General features: G+C 41.7%; 1 protein-coding gene across 3 annotated transcripts in view; it reads left to right on the forward strand.

Moving 5' to 3' along the window:
• SLC16A10 (solute carrier family 16 member 10) overlaps positions 1–12,767 on the forward strand; it is a 146,291-nt gene that overhangs the window by 79,333 nt on the left and 54,191 nt on the right. For all 3 annotated transcript variants that reach the window (XM_005287606.5, XM_065590258.1, XM_065590257.1), the window contains one exon: positions 11,934–12,372. In XM_005287606.5, coding sequence (XP_005287663.2) covers positions 11,934–12,372 — 439 coding nt within the window. The remainder of the gene's footprint in view (positions 1–11,933; positions 12,373–12,767) is intronic.

Here is a 12,767-nt window from a genome sequence, read left to right on the forward strand (position 1 = left end):
TTGTTACATAACTGCACTCAAAAAAACTTTAGAGCCTATAAGTCCACTCAGTCCTACTTCTTGTTCAGCCAGTCATGAAGACAAACAACAGGTTTCACTGCTCTACAGCCAAAATGCTTCTGAAATAAATGTAGTCAAACTTTACTAATTCTGGGTCACTGAGAACGAAAATGATGCTTAAAATTGTTGATTGGCTCTAGTTTTCAAGATATGCTATTGGGTCAGTATATACAACCCTTGACTTGGGAATGGTGAAAGATAAGTGAGTTATAAAGGGAAGGGATCTCAATTTAAACCAGAAATGACTAAAATACATCTTTGACTGGATCTATGAATAAATCTATTACTGGGTTTGGACAGTACTTGCTTTTTAGGCAAAACAATGAATGATGCAATCTGCAGCTGGTATTGCATCATACATGATATGAATTGCATCATGTTATTCCTAGAAGTCATGGATGATGCAATCATAACGAAGCTTACATCACTCTGCTGAACAAATTGCCCTATATCCGCTCTAGAAATCATACAGTGTCGTGCTCTCTTAATTGTCAGTGTTTGATTTTGCAAAGGGACACATTTCTGTTTAGCCAAAGTGAGCAGAGATGCCTCATACTTGTGTGAACAGTGCAGATAACTTCTGCTATGTTTGTGGTGAAGTGACTTTTGCATCACAAAAGTGCAGTATAACCACTATGGTTAAGAAAGCCTATCACCTTTCTTTTGGCTGCAAAACTGGAGATCAGGACAAGAGGTAGGCCCCACACATATGCTGCAACACTTGTGCTACAAATCTTCGCCAGTGGTTGAACAGGAAAAGGAAATCTATGCCTTTTGCAGTGCCAATGATTTGGAGAGAGCCAAACAGATCATACCAGCAATTGTTACTTCTGCAGTTGGGAAGGGTGTGTCAAAGAAGAAAAAGTGGACTGTGCATTATCCCAACATTCCATCAGCTATACGCCCAGTACCTCACGGAGAAGGACTGCTGGTTCCTGATGCACCAGAATCATTTTCACTTGAGTCAGATGAGGAAGAGGAAGAGGATGAAACTTCTGGTCCTGAACCATCAATGGCACAGGACCCACATTTTCTCCCATCCTCCTCCTCTGAACCACACCTCAGAACACAAGGTGAACTGAATGACCTTGTCAGGGATTTGGAACTACCCAAGAGTAAGGCAGAGCTGTTGGGCTCCAGACTACAGCAGTGGAATCTCCTGGCAGGTGATGTTAGGGTTTCCATGTTCCATGACCGTCAAAAGGATCTTGTCCCATTCTTCTTCATGGAAGGTGATCTTGTAGCCTGCAACAACATCGATGGTGTGATGGCAGCCCTCAACATCGTTCACGATCCAGATGCGTGGAGACTGTTCATTGATTCATCGAAGACGAGTCTTAAAGCTGTTTTACTGCATAATGGCAATGTTTTGCCATCAATTCCAGTTGGTCATGCAGGCCATATGAAGGAAACCTATGACAACATGAAACAACTTTTGAGGTGCATAAACTATGACCAACATCAGTGGCAGCTTTGTGGCGATTTGAAGGTTGTTGCTCTCTTGCTTGGTCTGCAGACTGGATACACAAAGTACTGCTGTTTTCTCTGCGAATGGGATAGTCGTGCAAGAGATTCCCACTACATCAAGAAAGATTGGCCACTCCAACAGTCATTGGAGCCTGGGAGGAAAAGTGTTCAGCATCCACCACTTGTTGAATCAAGGAAGATTTTCTTACCACCCTTACACATCAAGCTGGGTCTGATGAAGAACTTTGTCAAGGCCATTGACAAAACACAAGCAGCTTTCAAGTACCTCCGTGGAAAATTTCCAAGGTTAAGTGAAGCTAAGATAAAGGAAGGTGTCTTTGTTGGTCCTCAGATTTGTGAACTTCTTCGAGATGATGCATTTGACCATGCACTGCGTGGCAAGGAAAAGACGGCATGGAAAGCTTTCCAGTTAGTGGCAATAAATTTTCTCGGAAACAACAAGGCAGACAACTACAGGTTGGTGGAAAACCTCTTCAAGGCATACAAAAGCCTTGGTTGCAACATGTCACTAAAGATACATTTTTTGCACTCTCATCTAGATTTTTTTCCACCAAACTGCGGAGCAGTGAGCGACGAGCACGGCGAGCGATTTCACCAGGACATTGCAACAATGGAGAAATGCTATCAGGGCAAATGGAACGCATTGATGCTTGCAGACTATTGCTGGACAGTGACAAGAGATGGTCCATTTAATGAATACAAGAGACAAGCTAAGAAGCGCCGAGTAGACACTGAATAGGACTAAACTATGTACATAATAGTTTTTTGCCTTTTGTTTCATAATAAATTTTATTTATATAACCCTTTTGCTGATTTTTAAAGTGTTACATAAACAGGACAGGTGAAATATTATCCTGTAAAGCAACCATAAACACATGAAAAGACCTAGGCTTACAATTTATGATTAAAACTCTACTATCTACACAATATACATAGACATAAAATATAAAAACTTAAATATCCTAGAAACAGTAGCCAATCAGTTGTTTTAATTGTCATATTTGAATTCAGCACATCAAAATACATAATAAATAGCATATTTTATCTCTGAAGCAGACGACTTCTCAAAAATTGTAGACCAGTGTTTTTTACATAATTCTACATTTGTAAATTCAGCTTTCATGTTAGATTGCACTACAGTACTTGCAACGGGGGAATTGAAAAATACAATTTCTTTTATTTTTTACAGTGCAAATATTTTTAATCAAAAATAAATATAAACTTAGCACTGTACACTTTGTACTCTGTGTTGTAATTGAAATCAATATATTTGAAAATGTAGAAAACATCCAAAAATATTTAAATAAATGGTATTCTATTAACAGCGCGATTAATCACAATTAATGTTTTTAATTGCTTGACAGCTCCAATACCCACCTTCGTAAAGAAATCTCTCAATTGATGGAAATAGCCTCACAATGTTTGTGCACGAGTCCTTTTCACCTGCCCTCCCCGAGCAGTTATCATAATAACAGATGCATCCCTCTTGGGGTGGGGAGCTCATCTAGACACCCACATGTGTCTAGATGGACCAGGGCAGTTGGGTGCCTCAAGAAACCACTCTGCACATCAACCTTCTGGAAATCAGGGCAGTCAGATATGCCTGTCTCCAGTTTCTGCCGTTAATCAGAGACAAGCCACATAAAGGTCATGATGGACCATGTCATGCATGTTCTATATGAACCAGCAAGGAGGGGGTAAGATTCCCCTCCCTCTGCACAAAGGCTGTCAAGCTTTGGAATTAGTGCATAAGAACATAAGAATGGCCATACTGGGTCAGACCAAAGGTCCATCCAGCCCAGTATGCTGTCTGCCGACAGTGGCCAATGCCAGGTGCCCCAGAGGGAGTGAACCTAAGAGGTAATGATCTAGTGATCTCTCTTCTGCCATCCATCTCCACCCTCTGACAAACAGAGGCTAGGGACACCATACACAATCTGATTGTCATCATAGTAGCTTACCTTCTAGGAGTTCAAAATGTGATCACAGACACACTCATCAGGCTCTTCTCTCAAAACCAGTAGTGGGAGATAGATTCCACCATACTTCACCACATATTCCGGCAATGGGGCATTCCTCAAATAGTCCTGGTCACTATGGCAATAAACAAGAAATGCACCCAGTTCTGCTCCAGAGTGCAAGCTGGGTCACTGATCCTTGGGGGATACCTTTCACCTTCTGTGCTCGTTGGGTCTACTATACCAGTGGTTTTCAAACTGCGGGTTGGGTCGTGGAATGTAAGGCACTGGGTCGCGGCGGCTCTGGTCAGCACTGCCGACCGGGCCATTAAAAGCCCCATCGGTGGGGCTGCCTGGCTAAGACAAGTTAGTCCCTACCTGTTCTGACACTGCACTGTGCCCTGGAAGCAGCCAGCAGCAGGTCCAGCTCCTATGTGGGGGGGGCCATAGGGCTCCGCGTGCTGCCCCGAGCACCGGCTCCGCACTCCGCCCCTGCCCCGAGCACCGGCTCTGCACTCCCATTGGCCAGTTCCTGGCCAATGGGAGTTGGGGCTGATGTGTGCCTGCAGGCCTCTGCCTAGGAGCCGGACCTGGCTTTGTCCTTTCTTATTTTGAGTAGAATTTTGCCACTCTTGGGTCGCCTCACGGTCCGCAGTGCTAGGACAGGCAGGAAGCCTGCTTTTGCACCTCTGCTGCACCGCTGACTGGGAGCCACCTGAGGTAAGCCTGTGCCCCAAACTCGTGCCCCAATTCCCTGCCCCACCTGAGGCCCCCTGAAACGCAGAGTCCCTGTATCCCAAATCCCCCATCCCCGAGTCCCCTCCCACACTGCAAACACGTCATTCCTGGCCCCACCCCACAGCCCTCATCCCCGCACCGCAACCTCCTCACTTAGCCCTGAGTCCCTCCCAAACCCCTCATCCCGAGCTCCGTTGGGTTGCGGGCATCAACAATTTTCTTCAACTGGGTCACCAGGAAAAAAGTTTGAAACCCACTAGTATATGCATTTCTCCAACTCCTCTAATATCCAAAATTCTACTCAAAATAAGAAAGGACAAAGCCAGAGTTATTTTAACAGTCCCAACCTGGCCTAGGCAAACATAGTGTCCTTATCTGATACATCTGGCCGTTTATTCCCCAATCACTCTCTAGGCCATTCCTCATCTCCTCTCCCAGGAAGATGGGAAGATCCTTTACTGCAATCTCTGAGTTTTTTTGCCTCAAAGTGTGGCTTGTTGATGGTTCATGAGATTAGAAACAACCTATTCAGAGGAAGTAAAAATATTCTGGGGGAGGGGGAATTCTGTGCAACTGCACACACGCAGAATTTATGTGCCATGCAGAATTTCCCACTCCCCCCGCAGAAAATACATTCTGCTGGAAAGGTGCTGTAGTTGTTCCTTTTGCCCACCAGGGGCTGCTGTGGCACCGGAACAGAGAGCCGCTGCTCTCAGGCTGGAGCAGCCCCAGCTGCGGATAGGGAAGAGAGAGAAGTTGTGTTCCTCACAACATCCTGCCTGTGGGGCCAGGTCAGGAGGCACAGGATGTGGAGGAATGACAATATGGGGTTGCTGGAGTGGGGATCAGAGACGTGAGTTCAGAATGGCTAGTGGGGGGAACAGACTAGGGTGGGGACTGAATGGAAGCAGGAACACATGAGGACAGGGTGAAGGGGTGCAGGAACACTTGAGGATGGGAGAGGGGTGTAGGGCCACATGGGAGACAGGAGAGAAGGTGTGCAGGGACATATGGGGGGAGAGGGTGGTTCAGTGGGAGCAGAAGGGAGGGGGCCCAGGGCCACATGGGGAGGGGATGGCTGAGTGGGGGCGCAGAGACACATGTGGGGAGGAGGCAGCTGAGTGGGGACCCAGAGACACATGAGGACAGGGGATGCAGGTATATATGGGGCTGGGGAGAAGGAGTGGCTGAGTGGGAGTGCAAGGACAGATAGGGACAGGAGCAGATGGGCCTGACTGTAAGAGAGAGGCTTGGGGTCATCCAGGGTCTGCATGATGGAGGCTCCCTAACAATTCCTCCCTGTCCCAAAATACCTGTTCCATACTTCTCCCACCTACACCCAATAACCCTTCAAGTTCACACTCATGCTCCTTCCCAGCAATTACTTCCCTCTCCCATAGCTCCTCCCTTACCCCTGACTCCCCTAAGCCTTTGCAGTGCTTCTGAAGGGTTCAGGAAATACATTTCTGTATTGTAGTTTAAATGAATTAATATGCCTAGTAAGGAATTTTTGTCAAAAAACATTTCCTGAATCTTTTTTGTTGTCTGCATCATTACAGACATAGTTGCTGACAGGTATTTTGAAATAAATTACCAAAACAATTGGAACTGGCATGATTATATTGTGTTATTTTGACAAATAAAATATGCAGAATTTTTCAGAATTTTAAAATATTTTGTGCAGAATTTTTATTTATTTTTGTACAGCATTCCCACAGGAGTATAAAAAAAAAGGTGCTATTACACAGCAGAAAACAGTCTACACACTACACCCCCACTTACAAAAATGGACAAGATTTGCCTGCTGGTATGACTTCAAACACATTCCACCCGTAGTCTCATCACCATCAGGTGCATTAGACTACACCCTAGAACTTAAAAACTTGGGGCTGTCATTGAGTTCCACTGGAGTACACATGGTGGCCATCATGGCTTTCCATTCTCCAATAGACAGTTATTCTGTATTTTCCCACCCAATGATGATGAGGTTCCTCAGGGAGCTCAGAAATCTCTTTCCACTAGTCAAACATCCTAGTCCAGTTTGGGACCTCAATCTGGTTTTTAAATGCCTACAAGATCTCAGTTTGAATCGATGGCTACCTGCTCCCACCTACATTTGTTGATGAAAACAGCATTTCTGGTAGTCATCATGTCAGCTTGACATGTTGAGGAAATATGTGCCCTTATGGCATATCCCCCTTCCACAGCACTTTTCAAAGACAAGGACACATTACAACCACACCAAAAATACCTTCCTAGCTCCATATTAATCAACTCATTCATCTCCCAATTTTCTACCCTAAACCTCACCTAGATAAAGAGGAGGCCCAGTTGCACCCATTTGATGACCGGCACAGTTGCACCCATTTGATGTCAGCCTTCTATCTTGATAATATTAATCCTTTCAGAAAGACTCAAAATTATTTATTTCAATTGCAGACAGATGAAAAGGGTCTGCTGTGTCTAAACAAAGTCTTTCCAATTAGATTTTCAACTGCATTAGTTGTAGCTACCAGTGTTGTAGTCTCTAAGGACTCTGACATACGAACTCACTCTACGAGGTCTATTTCCACTTCTACAGCCCTTCTCATAAATGTTCCCATTACTGAAATATGTAGAGCCGCAATGGAGGCCTCTATACGTACCATTGCTGAGCACTATGCAATAACTCATGACTTGGTTTCCAATGCTGCATTTGGCTCTGAGTTGAGTCGAGTATTGACAAAAATATGGCAAAGCCACCTCCTCCTTAAAGGGAACTGCTCAGTAGTCACCTAGAATGGAGCACCCTTAGGGACACTACTTGAAGAAGAAGAAGAAATGCTTACTCATGTAGTGTAGTAACTGGCTCTTTGAGATGCGTGTCTCTATGGGAGCTTCACTTAAGGTGATCAAATGTCCTGATTTTATAGGAACAGTCCAGATTTTTGGGTCTTTTCCTATTGCCCCCCAACCCCTGTCCCGATTTTTCACATTTGTTGTCTGGTCCCCCTGCTTCACTACCCATCCTCCTTCCCCTCAGCTTTGGAGTTCTCTGCTATGAAGCCATGTGGTAGAGAAGGAACTGAGGGCAGTTCACCCTCACAGTGCTATATAACAGCACAGAGTATGAGACTGAGTAAGATGCATGTGGAGGCCAAATGGACACTGCTATGAGAAATCCCTGCTCAAAGATGCGGGGGCACAACGGCACCTAGAATGGAGCAGCCTTAGGGGCACACATCTCAAAGAACCACAGTTACTTCATAGAGTGAGTAACCATTTCTTCTCTTCTCTTTTCTATCATCTAGCTCCTCATATTAGTGTTCACTACTATTTTGCCTTCCTTTTTCATGTTTGTGAGACTGTTACCCATAGGAGGGTACTCAGTAGATTCTTGCTGCTTAGGGTGACCATATTTCCCAAAGGGAAATAGGACAGCACACGGGACTGGTCTGAGCTGCTCGCCCGAGCCCTCCTCCCCACATGGGGCTGGCGTCGTTGCTTGCCCCCCAGGCAAGGCTGGCGTTGCTGCTCACTTGAGCCTTGCCCGCCCTCCCTGTGCGAGGCTGATGCTGATGTTGCTGCTTGTTCGAGCCCTGCCTGCCTGAGCCCTGCCGCCCCACCTGCATGGGGCTGGTGTTGCAGCTTGCTAGAGCCCTGCATGTACTGAACCCTGCCCCTCCCCCCACGCGGGGCTGATATTGGCATAGCTGCTCGCTCGAGCCCTGCATGCCACCTACCTTCCCCCCCTGCGCAGAACTGGTATCTCCCTTTCATCCCTCACCTGTTCCACTTCAAGTCACTTTTTTGACAAAAGTGGGCATTTGTTCGATTTGCTCTTGTCAACTGAGCAAATGAGACAAATGCCAACTTTTGCTATAAGTCAGGATGGCCAGGACAGAGCTTAAAAAAAGGACTGTCCTATCCAAAACGGGACGTATGGTCACCCTACTGCTGCTGCCCTTTAAAAGGACAGAGTGGGAGGCAGAGGGAAGAGACCCTTTTTGATTCAGGATACCAGGAAAAGCAGTAAGGATAAGAGCAACTGGATAGTAAATAGTAAGACTGATTCATTTTTATGACCATCAATCAGTACTTAAGAGTTTTTTTTTCTGAATAGTTTAATTAATGCATAACATGGAGCTGTTTTTCATCTTAGAACAGAAAGCTGCCCTGTGTCACCTCTTTCTTGCCAGAGTATATCTCTGCAAACATTCCTTGGAAATGCAGAATTTCTGTTTGACTAATAAGGTACTTTAGGTGGGGAAAAGTGAGAGTGTGTGTGTGCAGAGAGGGAATACTTGCACAATTTACTACCCATAATAAAAAGTTTGCTGCTCTAAGTTCTGCAGATCAATCTGTGACCCATATTGCAGGAAAGGTAACCAACAGCAGCAAGATAAGAAGAAATAGTAAACAAATAAGACATGATTGGTTTTTATGACCATCAATCAGTGAAAAATAACTGAGAAAATAATTAAAGAGAAAGTAATAAAGCACCGAAAGGGGTATAATCTGATAATGACAAACCAGAACCACTTTTGCAAATGGTAAATCATATCTCCAGCGTGAGATTCCTTTGGAAGAGTTAACAAATACACACAACATACATATAGTAAAACATTTCTGCTACATGCACACATTTTAAATTTTTGCCTCTTCATGGATAGGTTTCATATTTAAAAGAACAGATGTAACACAATCAGTAAATTATAGCCACGTTTAATGGCTGCATGTCATTTCGTTTTTTTAGAGCAAATACATACTGTACTTTTCTACTACTAAATTATGCCTTGGTCTACTTTTTGATTAGATCGTAGGCATGAGTCATTTTACAGACTGAAGAACAGTATTAGTTCTAAGATACCGCATAGAACACCAGGCCCTGAATACATCTATTTAGAAAAGATTAGGCTGCCATCTTTTGGCAGAAGGAAAGGAACAAAAAACTTTATTAACAAACACAGATAAGATGTATTGTGCCATCGGACTCTCCTGTTTGATTTTAATATAATAATTCCAAGACCCATAGTCCTCAGAGTATATTAATGCTTTTTGCAGGCCAGTACTATCCCAACTGTAGTTGTCCTCTTATGGCTTACACCTTTTATCCTAGTCTAGGTATTTTAAAAACACGTTAGCCAATGTGTTTTAACTAATACATTCTAAAATTCTAGGGTTCACTGCCACTGGGTTTCATATTTTAAAATACAATTTGCTCTGTCTGCACTATAGTTTTTAAAAGTTTTACTTAAAATGTGTTAATGAACTGTTTTGTAAAATGCATCTTTCATCCTTGTCTAGACAACCTCCTGAAATAAGAGCTTGGTACTTGACTTCTAACAGAGAGTACTTGACTCCCTAACAGAATTCTAATGCGGAATTCACTATTGTAATCTCTCCTCTGCAGGGTGGAAAAAAAATCAATGATTTAAAAAAATAAATAAAAAAAATCAGATTTTTTTTAATTTAAGTTGGATTTTTTGGATAGGGTTTTTTTCTTCGAAAAGCATTTTATCTAAAGATAGATACATTATAGCTCAAAGATATCTCATCATGTAATAGGGATTATAAATTCTAATTCTATAGTATGAGACAATATATTCATGTAATGTTTAAGAAAATTTTTGTAAATGAGTTCCAATAGTTCATGGATTAGGGACCCAATTTTATGGGGTTCCACAGGCTTCTGTATAGATTAATTTAGGTTAATCTTTGTATCTACCCAATGGGACTCTGCTCAGTCTAGAAGATACCATCAGAGATGCTCAGTTTTGCAGTCCTCAAACTGTGGATTTGTGTCTACAGACATGCTTGTTAACAGCACAAATGTTTTAAATAAATAAATAATAACAGAGAAATAACAGACCTCAACTCTATTGTCCCACTGCAAATTTGTGTACAGAGAGTCAATCCCTTACCTTTCTCTAAAAGAACAAAGTTTCAAAAAGTTCAATGAATTAGAAGATTGTTGGGGGCGGAATAGATCTGGACAAGGAGAAGAAGTCTGGAGATAAATGTGAGAAGCGAAGGACATATGTTTGTTTTGTTAAAATATTATATGTTTGCGATTGAAGAAAAAAATCCAGAATACTTAATGTTGTTGTTTTAGTTAAATAAAACCATTTAAATGTCTGTCTGCTGATGTTCTCCTCCTAATACAGCATGGCAAGAAAATCCTCCAAATACTAATGATTAACCTGTTGAATTGGAGATAGTTCACCTCCCAATGACTTCATAAATATATGCTTCAATTACCTTTGGTAAATGAAATAACCAAACATTCATTCATTTTCTGATATAGCTGTAAAACTAATCTGAAAAGTTTTCAAAATAAATCACTGTTTAAAAATGTATAGTGTGTACCTTTTAAAAATGAAACCTACATCTATCTCTGCGTTGTGAAGAATATGTATTAAGGTTATAACAATCAACAAGAATGCTCTTTTATGTAGAAAACCATGATTAAATCGAGTCTTCCTGACTAGTGATTTAAATCAATTTAATTTAAATCAAATCCACCCTGCTCCTCTGTGTTGCAGCTGTCTCAATCTCCTGGAGATGAAAATATATTTTCATTACTTTGCTTGTATTCTCTTTATTAATTATATCCATATTCTCTGGTGCATGAATCTTTTTGGTGGCAGCCTAATCTTACTTGTGTAGCAAGAGAATGGCTCTGTTCTCACTTCATTGTATTTTGTGGTGGAAATCTCTGCCACAAGGAACAAACCATAGTGCTGCTCGTTCCTAATATAAACTGGAGTAAGATTGTCGTTCTCTTTTAATAGATTTTTCCCATTACTTTTTTTGGCCTGTACTATACCTGTATATGTAAATATAAATGCTGGAAAACACTGATGTAGAAAAGTGAAATAACTTTGAATATTTTGTTATGGTTAAAGGGATGTTGTCAGGTGAAAAATCATACTTAACAAAATCTGACCAGTTATACATAACCCATTATACTAAAATTTGAAATAATTTTCTAGTTTTATTCCTCACAATTAATAGTGTTCATTTACTTCTTTCATTATTGTACTTTCCTTGTGGACCATAAAAATAGACATCCGGTTCACTTTTTGGCCCTCAAGCATTCTCATAATGTTGCAAAGTTTGGGTTGCAAACATAGTAGGGAAATGCTTAAATCCAAACAAAATAGTATTTTCATTGGATTTAAAAACAAATAAACCACAGATGTTACTGAACTTATGTTTTGGGTCTAACTTGACCTGAGAATATCTCTTAAAGAATATTAAGTGTACTTTCAATCAGATCTGGTCAATGAAAGATTATGAAATATTCTCTGATTTTCCCACTTAACTATTGTGTGCTTGAGTTGATAGAATTTACTTCTACGTAAATAAGTATAAACTATATTACACCTCTATCCCGATATAACGCTGTCCTTGGGAGCCAAAAAATCTTACCGTGTTATAGGTGAAACCGCGTTATATCGAACTTGCTTTGATCCGCTGGAGAGCGCAGCCCCGCCCCCCCCCCCCCCCGAGCACTGCTTTACTGCATTATATCCGAATTCATGTTATATCGGGTCGCATTATATCGGGGTAGAGGTGTAATATTTTATTCTGCAATCACATATTTGGAAGATTAACTCTTTTATATGTTACTGTTGAATATGAGCATTCACAATGTTGCATGTAACATACTAATGCAATTTTCAACCTTTTTTTCTTTTCATATAGCACCATTGAACCTCTGTATTTCACCTATGGAATCTTATTTGCCTGTGGTTGTTCATTTGCATACCAGCCATCCTTGGTCATTCTGGGGCACTATTTCAAGAAGCGCCTTGGACTAGTGAATGGCATCGTCACTGCTGGCAGCAGCTTGTTCACTGTGTCACTGCCTTTCCTTTTAAGAGTGTTGATTGATTCAGTTGGCCTGTACAACACTTTAAGGGTCCTGTGCATCCTTATGTTTGTTCTTTTCCTGGCTGGCTTCACTTACAAACCCCTCATTTCCAGTGCAAGTGACAAAGAGGGTGGAAAGAAGGGCATGTTGAGATTTCCTCCTGCAAAGAAGATTTTCAGTTTCTCCATTTTCAAGGTTACGGGTTATCGAATCTGGGCTTTTGGAATCCCTGCTGCACTTTTTGGATACTTTGTGCCTTATGTTCACTTGGTAAGTGCACATCTTTTACTATGTTTAGTTTATTTAAAAAATCTATTCCCTTTATATTCTGAAAATCACTGGTATTAGGAATATCTAACACCAAAGTTGTACTGTGGAGGATCACGTGGCTTGTGTTCTAATGTTGTCTGCAATTAGGAGACATTCTAGCTGTCAATCTTTACACTCTCTTAGTCTGGAGCCAGTTTAATTTTTAGTTCCTTATTTTCTCCCCTGAGGTTGTATAGAGGGGGAAAAGGAAAAGTATTTTAACTGCACAAGAAAGCCTCTGAGTAGTATTCTGTTTCACTTCAAATGAATTTTGTACTATTGACTGAACAAAATTGTTTAGTTTTTTTTAAGGCCCTGAACAGTAAACTTTGCCAATTACACTGTATATTTATGTA

The sequence above is a fragment of the Chrysemys picta genome, chromosome 3 (assembly GCF_011386835.1).
Source record: "Chrysemys picta bellii isolate R12L10 chromosome 3, ASM1138683v2, whole genome shotgun sequence".
Taxonomy (NCBI): Eukaryota; Metazoa; Chordata; order Testudines; family Emydidae; genus Chrysemys; species Chrysemys picta.